Source organism: Bombus vancouverensis, unplaced genomic scaffold, assembly GCF_051014615.1.
Source record: "Bombus vancouverensis nearcticus unplaced genomic scaffold, iyBomVanc1_principal scaffold0050, whole genome shotgun sequence".
Taxonomy (NCBI): domain Eukaryota; kingdom Metazoa; phylum Arthropoda; class Insecta; order Hymenoptera; family Apidae; genus Bombus; species Bombus vancouverensis.
The window spans coordinates 463,538-485,804 of record NW_027468941.1 but is presented as its reverse complement, the minus strand read 5'-3'; the positions used below and the strand labels follow the sequence as shown (position 1 = coordinate 485,804).

The 22,267-nt window shown below is 33.3% G+C and overlaps 1 protein-coding gene across 1 annotated transcript; it reads left to right on the top strand.

The window, feature by feature from the left end:
* The first annotated feature begins 1,145 nt into the window (after positions 1-1,145).
* LOC143304709 (uncharacterized) lies at positions 1,146-3,557 on the top strand. Its single transcript, XM_076627235.1, has 4 exons — positions 1,146-1,831; positions 2,045-2,851; positions 2,935-3,037; positions 3,111-3,557. Exons 1-3 carry the CDS (start codon positions 1,385-1,387, stop codon positions 3,028-3,030), a joined length of 1,350 nt encoding a protein of 449 aa, XP_076483350.1. The 5' UTR covers positions 1,146-1,384; the 3' UTR covers positions 3,031-3,037; positions 3,111-3,557.
* The last annotated feature ends 18,710 nt before the right edge of the window (positions 3,558-22,267 follow it).

Below are 22,267 nucleotides of genomic sequence, written 5' to 3'. Positions count from 1 at the left end.
TAATTTTGTTAAACATAGGGTTCAATTTACAATTATGTAAATATTACTTCTTGAAAGTAACTTCTTAATCAATTTTAACAAATTTTGTAAAATCATGTAATAAATCTTATTATTTATCATACGCGTGTATTAAGCCAATTGCCAACCGAACATGTTCAAACTGTATTTTTTTCAAAACGGGACCTTAAGCTAAAAAGCTTTATTTCACATATTCGGCTTGTTCTTGTATGTGGTATCAGCACCTAGTCGGATGCCCGCGTTATGCGGACACCCTGATGGCGTTGAACGCAACGATTCAAATTGAACTGAAAAGTCGTTATGTTTGCAGAGGACTTGTGTGTAGAGGATGGTTGATCGTGAGATTTATTAGACAAGATTGCTCGTTGTTGAAACCTTCAAGTATATTTTCAAATGATTAAATAAATAATTATAGATAATGTTCGCAAAGACGGTAGATACTCGTAGATACTGATCCATAACTCTCGTGAACTCCTTACGATTGCGTCCGTTTAAACTGGTATAGTATAAACAGATCGGGGGAGAGTCGGAGAATTCAAATTCGTCTTTGTTCGACGGTTCGACGGTAACGTAACGGCGACATTGTTTTGCCCGGAGTTTATTTATTAATATATTATGTATGTTCTCACGATCTTGATACTCCGAAGCAAAAAAACAACAACATGATTTGAAATGTTCTCTAGCTCATGTACCGCTACGTGTACTTTCAAGGAGCAAAACTGACACAGTTCCGCTTGTGACGCGAGACGGAGATTATCGTTTCACTTCCTTTAACGCATTTTTGCCATTGAAAGACACTAATTTCTGTGACTTGCTTTATCTCTGTTATAAATCTCTCTTTATATTTAAAATTTTATAGTTTTTGTGCAAACGTAAAAGGTAAGTAAATATTAATAAATATTATAATAATATAATATAATGCTATATAATAATATTAATAAATACTTCGCTATTTACTTATTTTATTTCCATTAAGGTATATTGTATTTTTCATTGCATTACTTTCATTTTTATTTAGTGTAATAATAAACGCATACGTTAATATTCATTGGCATTAGTGTAATTGTAAGCTTCACTGTAAATTTAATAAAATTTATAAGAACGGAATTATTAAAAGGGTATATATGTGTAATTAAACTAGATTCTATTCTCAATGTTACTTCATTATTTTATTATTGTTTCATATATATATATTTTTTTTTAATTTACATGTGCTTCTAAGTTAATAGAACTAAACACATGTGTATGTATTAATTGCTATATACGTCATAATTTCAACCATAATATTAAATTATGGTATGTATTATTAAAAAGTATAGTTTAATGTATATATTAAATATATATCATTTATTCGTAGATTTTAAATATGGATACTGGATCAAAGAAGGAGATTAAAGAAATGATTACCAAAGATATATCGAATATACATAATTATTCCTTGGATGTTAAAAAATATATTAACAACCAGCTTGAAGACACTCTGGATTATTTACATGGTTTAATTGCTGAAATACCACAATCAGTCCCTGGCCCTTCAACTACAAAGAGGCCGAAAGTTTTGAAGAAAAAAGGTTATCGCCGTAAAGAGACTATCCCAGAAAATGATATTATCAATACTGACAATACAGTAACAGATTCAGCAGTACATGATAAAACAGAAAATAAAGATGTAAAAACTGGGGATGTGCTGGAAACAACAATTGACCGAACAAAAAGAAAGGCTGCAATAAAAGCTGCAATTAATATTAAAAAGCAGCAGTCAATGTCACTTGTTACAAAATTACGAAGACTAACTCTTGATGATGACAGTAATGTAAATGTTTGTGTCATATTATGATGAAATTTAATACTTTCAATCTTACCACATATCTTATGTTACTAATCAATACTAACCCTTATATGTAGTATCCAATAATGTTTGATATCGGTTAATTAATGCGTCAAAATTTAATTGCTTATACAATTGTATGTACATTGTGTATATAAATACTACTATAACGTTGTTAAATATATTCTAAATTTTTAGAGGAAACGTGGAGGCCGACCTAAAAAAAAGGAAAGTGCTAGAAGTAGTTCAGATGAAAAAAACACAAAAGGTCCTACAAAACATAGTAAAACAAAAAAGAATGTTTTAAGCGAAACAATTTCAAAAGAAGATGCAAAACAGCCAGAAAGGATTGAACCATTAAAGTCTTCAATGACAACAAGAGATAGTAATATAAAGAGAACTTTTTCACGGAGTGAAAACACGAAGGGTAAATATTCTAATATTATTGATGATACAGTAATTCCATCAGCAAGAAATGATATTGAAGATCCTTCAATGTGCGAGAATGCACTTGAGAAATTTACTCCTCTTATGAATTCCACGATGGACATCAATTCTACTTATACGCAGAAGATGATGGACGCTACCGCAATTGTAGAACCTTTATCACCAATAAAATCAAACGAAACGGTAGTAATTAATAAAAACTTGGCTAGTAGTATAGGAAAAAATAATGAACCTAAATTTACATCACGGTCGCCAATAACTCTGCAGCAGGAGGTTCAGCAGCTGAATCAAGCTATTGGACTCACCGAGTTCGAAGAATTATTCGCAGAAGATGAGCCATCCCGTGAAAGGGAAATGTCTAATAGAAACATGACGAAACAGGACATTCAAAATGAAATGAAGAAAAATGTGCCCGTAAGAAGGAGAATCGAGGCCTTTGAAAAAGAAAAAATTTCAGAAAAAGCCATTGTTCAAAAACTGGCACGAAGATCTGTCGAAAAAGCAAAAAAAATCTTATTAGCGAAACAAAAGAAGGACACTCAGATGATGACATCGCAGGTAACATTACAAACAGTATCAAAGTATTCTTCTGTTATAAAAACACAAGCTATTATTCATTCGATATTTTATCCAAAATATAGCTCCAAACAGTAAGGTCCACTTCTGTTTTTCACAGTAAACCTGACGACGACACATCGGACGATGAAGCCAGACCAAGGCGTACAATTCCACATTAGGCGCAATGTAAGTGTTGTTTTACTTAATGAGTTAATGAACATTATAATGCATGGAGTACTCGAATTTTTATCAATTTTAGCATACATACGCGAAAATGAACTTGCAATGCAACGATAAATTCCGAAGAAAGTAGTTATATAAATTCTTTGATAGAAGAATGTGCACACCAGATTTAACTGAAATGTTTGAAAATATAGATAGGAGTAGATTACAACGCACGTCCAGTGCAATATGGAAGACACCACCGCGTTATTCCATGATGGAAAACGAATAGAAGTTATAATTTGTTAAACTGAATGTTGTTGATTTCAAATTGTGCCTTAGAGCAGGAATACTTGCCATAGCTTGCGTGTAATATAAAAATGATATTACATTGCAACTATCGTTAAAAGATGTATGTGTTCTTAAAATATACCAATGAACGTAAGACTATTTCACTTTTTATATTTTAGAATGATCATAGGCATATATTACTTTTATTATACTAATCAAATTTTACCATTTTTTCTTATTTATATGTATCTTCTTAAGAATTAATAAATAAACCAATTAATAAATAATTGTTTTGGTACGACTTTTTAATGAGAAGTAAATTTTATTAGATTTGCCTTATTATCACTGTCGTGTAATAATTCGCGAGATACGCGTGATATAATTCGCACGATTAAATAGCACTGGTGATTTCGTCTCTTCATGTAACGAGGAGGGTCTGGTAAATGGGTCGACCGTGGACGTTCAATCTTGTAAGAGAACAAACGGCACCGTATCGTCGAGCATTTTTCTTTCGGTCAACAGCCATCCATTTTATATTTAGCACATTCGGTTGCGACGCTAAATTTTCGTTACACCACCGGTTGTTTCGTCTGAAATTCGCGTGACGTAAGTGCATTACACTCTCGCACCCGTCAGCCATTCCTGCGACCACTTCGCGTGCGTTAACTCGATAATATTTCGTCTCTGTTACCTTGTCTCCGTTGCTGCTTGACACATCTCGCTTGCTGGACGACTGATCGATGAAAATTAAAACGGGACGCTGATTTACCGTATCGTTATTTTTATGTCAGGTATTTTCTTTTTGCCGTTTCGGCGAATTATTTTCATTTCGAACTTTTTTAGTCTTATTGTTACGTCGATTCTTATATTTCAAGATCTAGTCTTGTACGTACGCTGGGGAGCGCTTTTATTTATTGATTCAACAAAGAATATCGTTGTAGGTGTCATACATGCGAGTAAAAGTAACGAAGTACGAGCAGTTTCACTGTAACATACTTCCTGATAATTTCTCGTTATTTATACCATAAGAAAGTATCAAAGAGGAACTCTTATCTCGAACGTGGATCTATTTGTCGATAATGCATGCGTGTAATACTCGAGTGTCGTTCATACAGCGTAAATATACGTGCAGATACGTAAACCTTTTATGATTTTTGTATCAAAGGCAAACCTGCTATAATACTCGCAAGTGAAATATAATTCTACGAAAGAAAATGGAGCAAAAGAGTTTCGTTGGTAATATATTCTTCCTTTTTCATCACAAGTTTCCTCTTTGTTGTGCTTCTGTTACATTATAATCCTGTTAGATTTACGCGCGTAAAATTTCACTTTGTTGCACTATATCTCATCATCGCCATCTGCCGAACACCTGTGAGAAACGCGGTTTACTTTGTCTCAAAGCGAGCAAACGTCTAATTTCACAAATTGGATTTTCATCAACAGCGAGAAGGGCATATGCGATGTAAAGGAGGCTGTAAGGGCGTCCTAGGGCTTACGGTGGTTGTCACGATGCCGGAAGTGGCGCCGAGCAGACACGTCAAGGGAGAATCAGAATCGCTATTGGGAAAACCATCACGAACATTTGTCCTTCGCGCCACCAAAATTCTATCTTCTGAGATATTTTTCGCGTTTCCGAGGTCATCGCCACTCTCCTTAACTTTGCCTTACGATGTATAATATCTCGATGTTACGGTAGTTAGAAATTTGTATTAATTTGGAGAACCTTGCAAAAGTACGCAAATCTGCTACGATAGTCGGATAGAGAGTATCGGCAGAGATCTGTTCCTTTATCGTGAAACTCTCTCGGACAACTTAGATGCTACCAGATATCGATTCTCGCATGCAACCATTTCGTAATAAACGTAGATCACCCAAGAAATTTCTCAATTGTCATCCGTTAATTTCGCGCAACTTTTGCTTTATTTTAGCTACGTGGGAACCTATTAGTGCGCAAATGTTACCCCGAAAATGTTACTACTCTGTGCCAAATATCGTTCACGTGTATAATCAAAGTTGCATAAAACCGCGTACAATTGCATCAGGAAATTTCTAATAATTTGCTCGTCTCGCAGGACGAAAACAGGCTCACGAAGGATCCCTCTGTTCTGGCTATCGAATGTACCGCAAGCACGTAGTTTCAAGTGTCCGTTCTCTAGAAAATTCGAAACAATTTATGGTCGATGGTCGAGTGAACGGTGCAACGGTCGAGTCGGAAAGATCAGAAAGACAAATCGTCATAGTTCGAACAGACCGGGAAGCAGAAACGCACTTCCATGATCATTTGTATCGTTGCTCGATCTGTTGCTGCGCAATGACTGAGCAAGCTGTTGATTTTTCTTTTTCTGCGATGCTACTATACTCTACACTCTATGCTTTATACCGTTCTTTTGCCCGCTATTTACCTTGTACGCGAACTTTTTATCGCTAGTGGATTGCAAAAATCCTTTTTTATCACGAATTTTACGTGACAATGCGTAGGTCAAGATGGACGTAAGACAAAGGAAGGTGTAGATAAATAAGACAGGGTGTATTTAAAAATAATAAGTTATTTATTACAGTTTATTTAATATGTATACAGGCTATTCGTATTATAGCAGCGATAGCTAGTAGTGTTAAATTAACAATGACAGTTTCTATCGTAGTTAATATTATATTGGTTATTGGCCATGACGAAGGCGAATTTTGATAGCCCTGGTCGAGGTCGGTGGTCTGGATCTATAACAAATAATACTATATTAATATAGCAAAGAAATGTCGTAAATATCGATATCATTTGCAAGGCGATTCTTTTTGGGCATAGTGAAATTATGTTGATCAGTTTGTGGATATTCGGTTGAAATTAGATAATAAAGTTATAGATTTACCCGTTTTAAGGGATTGTTCAGGCACCGTTAATTCACTGGATATGTCGCCCTGAAGCAGGATGTTTAAATTTTAGATCATGTATTGTACTGATAGGAAGTATTTTATCGATACAATTATGAGTTTATTTGATTAAAATATCTAACGTAGTGTCTAGTCACCAAACGAATTAGTAGATCAGCCGTGAACAATGGCAGTAATTTGTATAATAACAAAGGATAAGCCAAATATAGCAGAATGACTCATCGGCTAGCGGGAGGTTGTGTCTAATTATCAAAAGCGAAAGAAATATGAAAGATCCTAGTTTGTAGGACTTGTTGACAATCAATGTCAACAATTTTTTCGTTTGGTCCATAGAATGTTTTGAGTGGGCTGTATTTCGACACACGACAAAATTGATAACGTAAATAAATCTTATATATTTGTTTCAAGAAATGATAGCTTGTTTGTGAGCGGTATCTTTAGACAGGTTGTTGAAAACTGGATGTTAATTCGGATTTTATATTTTCAATAACTTCGCATGAGTATTTTAGTCAAATCTAGCACGAATCGAACAGGTGAAAACAATCTATACGGCGTTCGTGCTGAGGTGGTATGGTGATAGGTGCGTAAGGAACTACTCTTGGTGTTTTTAACGAACAATAGTTTATTTAGAACTAATCAACAATCAGAGTTAACAATTAACAATTAACAATTACACTTAACAGACAACTGGTAACAACTTACAAATAACGATAGACACCGAGAGATCATTCGACGCGTTGCTATGCAAATAATACCGAGGAGTTACACATTTAATGGCGTAAGGCAGACTGCCTGTGCTTTTGTTTCGGATCGCGCAGATTCTTCCCTTCGTAGCCCATCGATATCGTAGCCCAGTGCTGGCACGTGTATGCTCTTCCGAGAATTCGGCGGAAAGAGTGTGAAGATATCGATGGTACATTGGGCACGTCGGTGTTGCGCTTTGGCGGCGTCGCGCTTTGCATCCGGAGCCGTTGAAAAGTTCCGTGGCCCGTGCCGCCACAGTGCTTGGCAGGCTTTTATTTTGTTTACCTAGTGGATCGGTATGATAGAGTTCGAGACATGTGGAAAGTACGGCTTCCAGGCAAGCAGGGGCTGATTCAGCGCATTAAAATAAGAAGAAAATTTCGTATAAACGTTTTCGAGTAGACGCTTGCTTTGTGTCACAGTACTTTCTTACCTATCTTTAGAAAAATTACTCGAATCGACCAGTTCCAGTTTCTACGGAAACGAATGCGTCGCGTCATAGATCGTCCATCTTGTTCGAACAGCTTACACGAATTTGTCGAAAATTTTGATCGTCACGTCAACTAACGTTTTATAAGTAAGAGATTTTAAACGCCCCCGTATTTAATAATCGAACGGATTCGGATCCGAAGAGCGTATTGGTCCGGAAATAAGGCCAGCACGATTTATCTATTTTCCAAGAAATCGTTCATCTGTGTAATGTTTAGCATCGCAAAATAAGCTATAAGCGGAACGTATGGGCATATTAGGCATATTATGTTATATAAAATTTTCTTCTTATTTCAGTATTCAGAATCAACCTCTGCCATATTTTCCACGTGTTCTGATTCACCTTGTATAATATATAAGAATGATAATTGCAAATATATTTGTATAATAACTCTATGATAAGCGCTTAATAATACATACAGTGAACTTGTAGAGAGTAACGTTTGCTGACTGTCGGAGGCACATTGTTGCTGTCTATGCAAAGACAAGTGCCCATTTCTTGTCGAAGAACTCCAGTCAATTCTAGCGTTTCACCCACATAAGTTTTCAACGCTGAAACATGAAAATATATAGTCGTTATTTTTTAGCTTTGCCTCTATTTGATCTTCATCTTATCTGCTTACGCGCTTAATAATAGAACTAGGTTTGGTCTACGTAAAAAGTAACTTCTTTTTATTAAGACTCATATTTATTAAGATTTAATAAGATACAATTTATTAAGATACATGTAACGAAAGGCAGGAAGTAGTAACATTTTACGTGAATTTGCATGGATCGAATATGCTGATGTGCTTACGAATAAGAGAGTATTGATCGATAATTATTAAAGCCAATTGTTTGTGACATGGGAATAAGCAAAAGTCATTTTTAAGTTTAAAGATCTTTAGTTTAGTATTGAAATGTGTTTAATGTATTTTAGCAAAAGTAGATAAAATAGGAATATTAAAAAGTTGTGTTTGGAAGACAAAATTTGACAAAAATGATGCATATACAAATGCTATCTGTGGTCATTAATATATTTTTTCGTTATCGACAGAACATTTTCCCTTGATTTTATTGACATACTGGATTAATCACTTCTTTAAGTTACTCGTTCTTGAAACAACATCAAAATCGTATATTGTTTCGTGCTAAAAAATCTACTAAATCCATTGACAGTGAAACGATATTTCGTATACGGTTCTTACAAGAATTATTATTATTTAAGACTTAGGAAAACGTATATACAGTAGCCACGCACACTGTGCGTATTTCTGGCGCGCGTTTCCGTTCAGTGACAGTACTTCGGCGGACTGGATTGCCGAAGCGAAAGGGTTAAAAAAATACGATAAAATCACATGTAGCTCTCTATTTGTCTAGTCGCTTTTGTAGCAATATCACTATGTCCTCTGACATACTTGAGGTTTCTTACAATTCACAAATTAAATGAACAACTGTGCAAGCGAAATCGCTGCTGTAGAATCCCCGCTTCTGTAGAATCAGTCGTATGGATTTCAAAATTTAGTGTGTCGCCGGGATTAGCGTTATCCAAAGTACGCCACAGGAATAGAACATAAAGATATTTCTCAAAATTTGTTATTGCTGGTATGATATTGCTGAAATACAAGGCTGCAGTTTCTTAATGTCGTCAAAACATTCAGTTCTTTTTTGGTCAGTCACTTTTCGCGTGTGTCACGACCGGCATACTTCAAATCCGACGGACTGACGATAGAGATAAAGATGTGGCGGCACTCGGCGACAATGTATATCGCTGAAGTGCCTAATGAACCATCAACATCCCAACGGTCCTTCCACCGAAGGTTCTAGAAGAAAGAGCACGTGGCAACGAACGCGGACGCCTAGCAAATGCATGGACGGTGGGGATGTTGAGGGATGACAAAAGAAAGTAATCGGATGCGATCGAAAGTAAAATCATAAGAGTCAGTCTTAGAAAGTCACGCCTAGAGTTCGGAAGTAGATTGTAAAGTGTATTGATGTTAGAAAAAAAATAAAGTTTTCTTTTTTTATTTTTTTACCTCAAATTCCTTTTTTAGTTTGTTATTTTACGTGACACGTGCTTTGTATTGCTCTGTCGAATTTGAAAGTTTCTATTACGATAGCGGATGGTGCGAAAGACGCAAGTTTCTAGTATTTTAGAGATGTCTGAACGTCAGCTGCGTGATTATGTAACAAAAAATGGAGATATCCATTGAAATATTTTAACACGCAAGAGATTTCATGTTAAGACAATACACGCAAAGTAAATACACACGAATATAATAGTATATCCCTTTCGATGTCATTCGATTTTTGTGTCATTCATTTTTTCCCCGATATATTTGAGCGATTCGAGATAAACAGGATACACTTCTAAACAATTCCTCTCAAAAGTGGCAGGAATTAATATTTTTTCTACTGAAAACAAATAACTCTGGAAATATTGAAAATGTAAAAGAATAGGAAGCTTAAAATCCGTTCACTTGTCGATGCAATGAGCAGAACAATACATATTTGCGATAATAAGAAGAATATCTCTAATGATACTGTAGTATCGGGGAGAAGGGCCCAAGAAACGTCGAGCTAACTACAGACAATGTCGCGAGAGCAGAGGCGCTGTCGGCTCCATCAATGCATTACCGGGTCCTTCAAGTAAATAGCCTTGCCGAAAAGACCTACGTGACCCTGGCTACGAGCGTCTGCAGAACACGTGTGCGGTGGGCCTAGCAAAAGACAATAGAGTGCTACAACGGCCAGAGAGTCAGTCGAGAAGCAGAGTGCGAGTTGAGCGGATACGGAGTGTGAGTCGGCGTGCGACGATATTGTAGTCGGTCCTTTTGTTATTGAATATCACTTATTAAAATACACTAAACTTTGAACTCTACCATCATCACTTGTCCTTACTCTAAGAAACCATCAGTTACTACAATACTTTTAATACATCAAAAGGCAAATACTATAAAAAGATTCGACGCGCTCTTTGAATACAGCTACTATCAAGATGTATAAACATTAGTACACATAATTAGCCTAGATCGTGTCGAAGTAGTAAGTATGTATGTACTTTTGACGAATTTTTAAATTCAAAATTCTTTTGAAATCACGTTTAAAATGCAGTTATTCTTAGAATATGATTTAAAATATAATCTTCTTTTTACTTTTTGCGTAATTTATTACGTAAATCATTACTAAAGAAAGTTACTTTCCAGTTGTGTTACAAAGTAATCCACTTTGTACACAGGTATGTAATAAGTTGCCAGAAACTTTGATGAGAACGAACTTTTTATTAAAAAAAGTGACATCTTTCATGTATGATTTCCTCTTCAATCTAATATTTGCTTGGTAGTAGTATATCAAATATTTTTGAGCTAAAAGTAAGTAATAAATATTCGGTAGGTTTATATGCGGAATGCATAAATAATTGTTATGAGTATTGAAAGTATTACATTTTTCTGTCTAAATCGTTTCGGTTCAATTTGGAAAATCTTATTCTGCGTGTGCAATTAATACCAGCAGCATGTCAACTCTAAAGTTTCATATCACGAAAAGAGTTTATGCAAAAGACGAGTAAGAGTTAAGTTTGACATCGAGTAAAGAAAACCCAATTTGAAATTGATCTAACAGTGTTTTTCTAAATTATTTCTAGGTATTGTTCAATTTGTTCTTTTCTCAATATTGTTGGATTTAATTAACGCAGCGTCATATTTACGCTAATATCTGCTTGTTAAGCATAATTTTAATATATAATAACATGATCTATAACTCTTTACAATTTATATTTTATCATGGCATATGTTTTAGAATATTCTCCGGCTTCTTGTAATTTTTATTCATACCTATTCCACGTGTATCATGTTCTCTTTATTAACTTGAAACGTTTTACACGCACAGGTGTACGCGAGTACTATCAATTACACGTACATACAGAACTTCCTCAAGCTAATATTATCAACTCTAGAGCTATTAATAAATGTTCATAAAGGGGATACTTCTTCACGACATGTAGTTTAATAGTTTATTAACACATTGACTGCCACGCGTGTTTTCAAAAAAATCTGCGTCAGGCCACGCGTACAGCAGTACCAAGCGTTCTCTGCTAGGTGCTCCTATCGATATTTTAGTAATGCGAATCGCTCAAGTGGTGGTCTCAAGAATGATCTTTCGTTTCGCTTGTTCGCTACATTAAAACCGCTAGCTGTTGTCGAATATAACGAAGGAAAGTGTGGTATAGATTATTCCGATCAAATGGTTTCTTATGCCACCACAATTAGAAAAGGAATCAAATGGTACAGAAAACTTGGCATTCAATTCCTTCTGGGAATTTCTGTTGTAAACGCTTTGACGGTTTACAAAATTGCAACAAGGAAAAATATAAATATTGGAATATTGTTATTCTATAAATTTATTATTATTATGTTATTTTTATTTATTATTATATTATTTTTTTATTATTATTATATTATATTATTATTATTATTTATTATTGTATACTGTTATTTTATAAATTCAGAAAGATAGTTATATTCACTGTATATACTACGTACATATATGTATAAAATATATGATCTTTTAGGAATATCTCTCTACTTTAAACTGTTACTAGCAAAGATACTTTGCAAGTAGCATTCTTATATGTTGGATTTCAAGCTATTTCAATTAGCCTTGCAGTGAATATACTGTACAATATTTGTAATTTTAGCGAATGTCGTGATATTGTTCTGTAGGAGTACCAAAACATAGTTATCTTCTATTAGCAAATAAAATTCTATTTTTGATGAAATTTAGTAAAAAATATTAAAGTATCCGAGGAACAATTTCTTTTGCCTGCAAAAGTCACTTTGAGCAGGTGAAATCGAATCTTCAAGATTTTGATTAACTTGTGATGATCCGAGATACAGTAAAACTTTGCATCGCTCTATTGAAAAATATTTGTGCGCTAGGAATAAATCTCGAGTAAATAATGAGTTTGCTATTTTAAAGATAAAACGTGTAACAGGCATTACATGTAAGAAATACAATGCGGGCAAAATAACAGCTCACTTAACATTTCTGTTAATTTCTAAATACATAGGATTTTTCACCAGATATTAGCGCTTTTATTGGAACAAACAAATGAAAATGAACAATTCCGTGTAACATATTTCGGAGCCATATTGATCTGATATGTCAAACATATACATTGATATTTCGAAAATTAAAAATTATTTTCTAGAGTTGACATGTTGTTTTTCAGGTAAGTAAAATTTTTTTTAATGTATACTATATCTAATTTATTAAGTGTAATTACCAGTTATTTGCCCCACTTTTATAATTTCCTTTGTATATTATATACATTATAATCTAAAACGTATTTGTTCAACGTATTTGTCGTCCAATACCGATGATTTAGTCATAGACCGAATTTCTTTTACCTGTAAGTTCAATATTTTGGCAACTGAGACTAAATTAGAAGGTGTCCGTTTAATTTTTCTTCTACCTTTTCCCATAGAAAAATGTTTGAAAGTCCAAAACAGAAAAGAGAGAAATGGTCAGAGGAGAACATGAATGGGGCTTCGAAGCTACTCTTCAAAAATAAAATGGCCCAAAGACAGGTCACTGAAGCTTTCAATGTTTCAAAAACGACGAATGTGAAGTCTGGGCACACGTCGAATGCGCAGATCAAGAAAATATTAAGTATTTTCCATACGATATACATAATAATCAAATTTGAATAAGAATATGTATACTGACATCTAGAGGACTTTTTAAAACATTATTAACCATTTAGAGCAAAAGATCAAATAATTAAATAATTGATCGGTACTGGACGACAATTTTTCGTTTCCTACAAATTCCGACATTACTATTCTTGCACATTGTTAATTCGTCAATTCGTATTATTGAATTTCATAAAATTAATTTTCCTACTTTTATCAAGTTCCATTTGTGCTATAAAGTCACTTTGTAAATTCTCACTTTTATCAACTCTAGCACAAGGTACCGTGCGACTCTCCCCTGCATCTTAATTTGTATGTGATTCGAAATCCAAATTATTCGATATTTTTCATACCAAACTACGATAAAGATTCTTAACAACTTCTGCAAGATTACCTATACTAGCATTTATGACGTTCCTGTCTCACAAGATCAATAACCAAGCCTTTTCCTCGATTCTTTTTCTCTGATGAAACGTTAAATAGTTTTCTTCCTTCTTTCTGTCCGGATGAATTTTATCTTTTTCGTAGGTCATTGATATCTGGTCGCTTTTTTAAATTACTTTTTCCGTAGTTTTCATGTCACAATAAAGAGATTAAAAAATGCTGGATCAAAATTCTTAATGCTTTTCTCACCCACTCCGTACTCTTATCTTTCTGTTCATGTTCAAAATAGCGAATAGAGGTACATATAGAGGCGAATACTTCTGTGTTTAGTCTATTGACACCCCCTCCCTCTCGCCCCTTGATGAGGTTGACTCGTGTTAGATTACAATATCAGTTTGCCTAACAATCAGAACTACATGGAATTTTGGGGATATACAGGCTGAGTCTTCAACAGCAAACCACCTGAATAATTCTTTCAATTTTTTGAGACGCAGGGAAATGTTTGAAACAAAAGTTGTTTGGTTTCGAGGAGGCTATTACGCGATGGAAAAAGTTTTTCTCAGATGGACGCGTTTACGAGTTTTAAAGAACACTTTAATAGGCTTCGTTTTTTTTTAAGTGTAGCCGTGTAGTTTTGAATACCTATTTGTCCCATTGTTGCTCTTTTGAAGACGGATTTAAATATCGCGGTCATTTAAGGTCACTCAAGGTCATAAAACGTAGTAAAATAGTCCAATCGAACGTAATGTTTCAATATTCCGAAACAAAGGAAAATGGATTTACCATTTTCAAGATAAGCGGCCCGTTTATAAAACACCATTAAACTAGGAGACGCAATCAATTGGAGAAAAGATAAATTTTCTGTGACTACTTATCGTACTCGAATTCGACTCTACATCTTCGTTACTTTGTCGAAATTGCTATGTATAATAATTATTAATTATGAATAACGAAAGAAATCCTTAACCGAAAAATACTTCGTTATTCAGTATTCGTTGTTTAATATAATTATAAAACACCAATCAATAATAACACAGGTACTTCACAGTGAGATATTTGAATTATTCATCTAATATAAAGAATAAGAATTTTGGAACAAAAAATTAAACGGTTAGTACAAACATTCGATAATTGCACGAAAAAGTCCTCTACATAGTTACACAGCCGTCGTGTCCACTTTGAGAAGGACAGATTTCCCTGAGGTATCGCGGAAATTTGGCGGTCCATTGCGATCGAGCAGTGTAACATGATCCAATATTATCAGTTATCGTTGAGACAATGTATCCGAGTAATCATTCAAAACTGAAAATTGCCTTATTTTAGGCTTTTTAAAATTAAATTTCCACTAACGCATTTGTAGGATTTCCCCGACTAAAATAAGATCAAACATGATATAATATGAATAATATTTAATTATCAATTATTAAGTAAGCAAATATGTTCCAAATTTTATCGTGTTTGGTGTCATTTTAACCAGTAAAACGCGAGAAACATATTAGCAAAAATTTCATTGATCAAAAATCGCAAATAAGAATCTTTCAACTTATCGCCAGTCTTTAACGAGGCTCTCTTTCTCTTTCATTCGCGTTGTCAATTTTGAGGAATAGAGTCGTTCCTACGTCTCCATAATTGTAACGTTTCAGTCCCGATTTTTGTGCAATTATCGAATGTAATTATCAAAATTGTATACACGACATATTACAAACATTGAATCGAATCTTCTTCTGCAAAACGTTATCGAACACGAAAAAACGAACACGAATAATCGAATCGAAAATTACTAAACGATCGGCTGTTGGATAAGTGTTTACTAAGAATCTGACTAAGTACACTCTCTTAAATGCAAATGACTCATTGAACTTTTTTGATATTAACTTTTTAATGAACGGCAATCCTCGAATAAAATCTTACTCAAACTGATAACATTAACAAAATATTTAAAAAATGTCAAAATCGGCGGTATCTCCTTTTTTTGTAAATATTTACCGGCTATTGAATCCATTGATTCTCGATTGCCTTATCTGTTTGCTTGTGTATATCTTTTATATATACATAGATGGATACACAAATAAGTTTCGTCTATGGCGAGATCAATTTAGCCACCTGAGTAACCAGCTATCTTTCGAATCAACAGATACAATACCGATACAATGATACGACATGCGATGTACATACTCGAAACGTTACAGATTGAATCAATGAATTAATGAATTAATGAAGAGTAGCTGCTAATCATTGGTAGGATACACGCTTGTTAAAGATCGAAGATGTCCGTGAATTAATTAGCTTTGAAATTAAAAGGTTAGGTACGTGGGAAATTTTGCGTTTGAGGAAAATTATTCGAAGATAGCAATATGGTTGATGATACGGAAGTGTAGGGGTAATAGGGTGAATGCAACGAGCAATGTATAATAAACAATTGATAATTGGTAATAATGTATAAATAATTCGTAACGATTAAGAATAGAAGCAGATAGTAATATTTAATTAGAACCCATGTTTTTTGTTTCAACTTCCAATTTATGTTCCTTTGATAGCAAAAACTAAAATAGAATTGATTATAATAAATTTTGGATATAGAGATTGAAAATTGAAATGGTTTATCAATTGGGCTGATTTCAAAATAATCTCGTAAAAAAGTTGTAAAGAGGGGAAATATAGCTTTAAGAAATACGCAATTAGTCGAGTGTTTACGGTACGTGCCAATAACAAGACAAGCTTTTGACTTTTGGAGAAGTCGACTGTAACAAAAATATACTATATTATATTATATTATATATTATATTATATATTATAGCTATAATTTTAGCAGATACTGTTTATCTATTTCGTTTTGCGTGTATTAACGTCCTCATGGTGTATCGTATAGTAATTAATGCATCAGATTATATACATATCGGTGTTTGTAGGTAACACGTTATACAGAGTGGAGAAGCAGCATCAAATTGTCACGATTGCAAAATAAAATGAGTGAACGGCTGGTGAACGAGCAAAATACTCGTACAATAACAAGTGAATGTAAAGGGAGCTCTAAATTCCAAGAAATTCCATTTTATCAGCCGAACAAAATGTATAATCTGATAACGTTTTGAGGATAGTAAGTTAGGCAGGCGAAAAAAATAGGTGTTAACGATCAAGTATAACAGATACAGTAGTAAATATTCAACAATTTTTCAACCGTAATGTATTTATACACAAATCTGCGTACTTTGTATCAAAGTTTCTGTTGAAAATGACAACGTGAGTTCGTGCTCGCCATCCATATGCAGATACGTTAGTGATAAGAAATAGTAACTAGAGGATGATGCTAGTTACAATCGATAGATTTAATCGATAGGCTTAAGATGCTTTTTTGTTTTTATCCCTAGTTTTTGTAAGCGTGTGCAATAAAGGCTCTTTTTGGCTCAGAACGGTGTAATAGATTTATCCATTCAATAAAATAATAACTACTCTGATCTTACCTCTGAGTATAGAAATAACAACAGTTTCGATACATATATTTTTATGTACAGCATGTATAAAAAGTGTCAGGGCGTATAAGTGTCCACTAGCGTGATTTCGGAGGATCGGAGCCTCTGGATCGATTGATTCATGCAAAATTTTGTAAAAATTGACGTTTGCTGGCACCGTATGCCACTTAGCACGAGGATCAAATGGAACTTTACTGGGAAAGTATATTTGGATACCATGATGTGCAAGATATTATTCTTGTATATGTAGGATTTGTATACATTTTAATCAATTTACTTTTTTTAATCAATTTAATCCTCATTTTATCAATAAATCCAATTATTTTGCCATCTATCTCTATTACCGACTATCGAATTGTTCGTTGTTCCAAAAATGTGTTGCGCGCAATACTGGGCACTATTAAATAAATTTTCATTTAAATAATTGTTTAAATGTTAAAAGACAGAAATAAATTATTTGCAATTTCAACAAGTTTAAATATATTATTCAAAATAATGAGATTAATTGTTATTTACAAATTTTATTTTCTATTTATTCTAAAAGAAAGCTAATAAAATCAGAATCTTTGTTTGAAAGTCTTTTTTCAGACAGTAGATAATTCTGTAATAATGTGAAATCACGCTGATTGCTCCATTCTGTTTATCACGGGCTATCCCACCTGCTAACGAAAACTTGTTGTTTTCTCGTTGATGTCACATTGCTTACTTTCTACCTGACTGCGAAATATAAACTTGTTGCGAATAATCTCGATGTAAGACCCAATGGAATTTCAACGTCATTTCTCCAGAAAACGGTTCAATTGCGACTCATAGCTTATTTTGAAAAGTTGGCAAGTTGGTCCTCGCGATGAGTAGACGTTTGTAAAACTGTATCATCCAGAGTTGTAGAATTAGGGTGGTCCGGTCAAATAAGTGTATTTTTTATATACTCTGTACATATACAGGCTTTTCCAGAATAATTCCATACCGCCAGACAGGATAAGACGTCAAACAAGAAAAAAAACATTTTTCTTTTCTTCAGCTTATTTTTGCGCGTAAACTTTTTGTATTTAAAGCTAAAGTTTGAAATAGTTGTCGATACTCTGTCACACTGAACGTATTTGATTGTAAGCTAGCTCAAGCAGAAACAAAGCCTTATACAAGAAAACTTCATCCTCTTCCTTTGACTTACTTTTGCATACAGAAAAATCTGCAGTCTAAGTGTGCTATCCTGAGATTCCTTGATTATACATATCTTTTCTAAATTTTTCGTTTCTGTTAACAAAACTTCCATAAATGATAAAGTGCAGGTATTCCTAAAGGAAGAAAATGTAAAGAAACTAAAATTAACGCCCAAACACCCAAAATTTCAACATTAACCCGCCATATATATATTGTTAAATATGTAAATTCGCACGTTCGTGGGGAGACGCGATCTCGAGGAAGTGCGCCAACGGGAGTCGTAAATTCCCGTTACGATTGACTAATCGACGCCACGAATCGTTCAATCCCTTATTTCTTTTGGGATAATAAGGGTAGTTAACTTGAAGAGAACGCTGCTATTAACAGGTTATTATATATGTCGGAGATGAAAGGAAAACCGGAGCCTTCCCTTTGCAATTTTGAGGAAGCCTTCTAATGCTTTAGCCTAGATTTTATCATAACTGTAATTAAGCAATTGTCATTTGTAATTGTTTGACATTTGTGAAAGCGAAACTGGGTTCGAGGTGACAACTGGTCGCCGAACGTAGCCACGGTCACGGGATAAACGTTTTGCCTGACGAAGGTGTGGATCGATTGTATTGTTCTCCCTAGAAATCACATAGAATTGTACTTTAGAGATGCTGATATAATGGGACACACGTTGTATTAGGAATCAATCTCCAGACAGAAACAGGTCGTCCCATATAACGTAATACGTTATACCGTCATACCATATAACGTATTACGTTATAACGTTATAACGTTATACCATATAACGTAATACGTTATAACGTCATCCCATAAAACGTAATACGTTATAACGTCATACCATTTAACCTAATACGTTATAACGGCATACCATATGATGTATTACGATATAACGTCATCCCATATAACGTAATACTTTATAACGTCATACCATATAACGTATTACGTTATAACGTTATAACATATAACGTAATGCGTTATAACGTTATAACATATAACGTAATACGTTATAACGTCATCCCATATAACGTAATACGTAATAACGTCATACCATATAACGTATTACGTTATAAAGTTATAGCATATAACGTTATACGTTATAACGTCATAGCACACAACGTATTACGTTATAACGTTATAAAATATAACGTAATACGTTATAACGTCATACCATATAACGTAATACGTTATAAAGTTATATCATGTAAAGTAATACGTTATAACGTTATACCATATATCGTTACATATGTCACGACCGGCATACATCAAATCCGACGGACTGACGATAGAGATAAAGCACTCGGCGACAATGTATATCGCTGAAGTGCCTAATGAACCATCAACATCCCAACAGTCCTTCCACCGAAGGTTCTAGAAGAAAGAGCACGTGGCAACGATCGCGGACGCCTAGCAAATGCATGGACGGTGGGGATGTTGAGGGATGACAAAAGAAAGTAATCGGATCCGATCGAAAGTAAAATCATAAGAGTCAGTCTTAGAAAGTCACGCCTAGAGTTCGGAAGTAGATTGTAAAGTGTATTGATGTTAGAAAAAAAAATAAAGTTTTCTTTTTTTATTTTTTACCTCAAATTCCTTTTTTATTTTGTTATTTTACGTGACACATACATCGACACTCTGTGTTACCACAGATTTTATACGAAATAGTGAAATTGGAAATTGAATACTGTATTCAGAGTTAAAATATAATGCTATATGGAAATGAAATAGCACTTCAAAGACTTGATAGATTTCGTTAATAAAATAAAGCAAAATAAATCTTTAACTCACTCACTACAAATTTATGGTATTGATTAAAATCAATGAATGTAGAGTTACTTCCGATTAAGGGTACAACTGTTATAAATTAAGAGCATAATTACATTGAATTAATGGGAAAATGTTGTTATAAATTATTGATATAACTGTTAAGAATTAATGATGTAATTGTTTTAGATTAATGGCTTAAATGTTATTAATTAATCTTCATTAGCTACTACACTTCATAGAATAACAAGAGATAATTTTTCTTATATAACGTTTCATTCATAAAATCTATCATTAAAGTATATCTTCATAAAAATATCATTCCATACTAACGGTATATTTGGTGTCATACGAGATAACAGTTACTAGTGATGACATATGTAACTTTATAAAGATATCTCGTTTTATTATATATTAAAAGAATGTACTCATTGCTGCTATATTTCAGATGAAAAAAAGGAGGCAATGATTTTACAGTAAAATCGTTCGTTTACAACTGATTCATTTACATTTCATGATAATACTGTGCATTCTGAATATGCTATGATTTGGTTTAAAATAATAAATAGTCCATTCTTGCATACTATTGCTCCAGCTTTACTTGTATTTTCGATATTGGTATAAATAGAAAGACAATTAATGTCGTTCGAGTCTATTTTCGGATCATTTATATTACGTTTAATCCATATAGTTATTATATGAGACATAGTATCGTAAAATTTGGAAGAATAAAACGTTCGTACAGGATGTACATTTTATAAGAACTCCAACAAATCTGCGTGTGCACCTAAAATACAAACCGATAGTGATTGTTCATAAGTTTATATAGATTATCTAATGTCAATCGAAGGTATCAATTCTTTTTCTCCATAAGAGTACTTTTTCATTTATATGTGTTCAAAAATACATGTGTTCAACCGTGAAGCATATGTCACCTACAACGAAAAAGAGTTTTCCTATACTTAATATTTCCTTTATATACCTATGAAAGTCTATTCTTCGCGTAGTATGAAATTATGAATAAATCTGGAATATTGTTCAATCTGAAAAGAAAAATAACTTATTGACATCATTCATTGATACGAGATTCAGAATGTTTGTTTTGTCTTGCAGAAAAAGAAGGCAGCCCTTTCTTTTAATGTGAAATAGAAAGCGAAAATTTGAAAACAGATTTTTTGGAAATTTACTTGCAAATATCGTTTTCAATATCGTGATTTTCTTCCCAATGGTACTGTACTTTCAAATTTTCCAGTATCCCTCTAAAAACAAAAAGTCGAACCTCGTTATCATTAACATAGGCATTACAAGGAAAAGAAGTATTAGAAAGTAGCTCCTTTTTATTATGGATTTCTTTATAATCGTGTAAGTAAGAAATTCCGGAAATTTTTTCCTCAAGAATTTAATTCTTGTGTTTTGATTGATAATTATTACACTGCATACTAACTTTTCGCATACTGTTCGCGTCTAACAATTTCCTAATAACTACTTCAAAATTACATATGTTCTTGCACGAATTCAAAAGTACGTATGATACAATTACAATTGATTCTAAAATAATAATTATTTAAAGATATTAAGATACTAATTAAACGTTTCACTATATTTCAAAATCTGGAACAACAAATTTTTATTTATAAAAAATGAAACTGTCTTTATATATTCTTTGTCATGATGCTATTTCTTATTACCATGTTGACATTTTTTAAAATTCATTTTGTTATCTCTACGCAATATGAAAATTCATATACTGCTTAATATTTTTTACATATTATCCATCCACCGCATGATATCTCCTGAAAAATCAAAATATTAATGTTATATTATTACAATGCTTCTTAAATTTCAATTTTTGACAAATTTGAAATCCAATATATTTTGCACAATTATTATTTATCAAAAAATTCTAAGTTAGTAACTTTCTTTTCAAATGGCAAATAACATATACTTTGACTTACCTGTAACTTTTTGCTCCTAATCATCATTTCCTCTTATAGAACATCATTATTGTTCTTATAATTACTACCAGTGTCATAGATATTGTAGTGGCTACAACTGAATTAATAGAAAATGATAAATAACTGTGTATAACACTAACACATAACTGTGTATAACAATGACACATAACTTTTACTTACATATCAGTCGATAAGGGATTACTGTGATATCCTGTTGATGTTTCTTAAGGCACTTGATTAGGTGTGATACGGTATCATTCCTTATGGTATACTGTAGATAAGTATTTTAGAAAATGACAAGAATAAATCTAAATTATTCAGAGGTTCCAGTTTCGGCTTAGATATAAATACAGGACCATTTGCAAAGAAGAAAGGGTGCGTTTCTACAGCCTCGTTATAGTAACCATGAATACCAATCTCTGAATTACT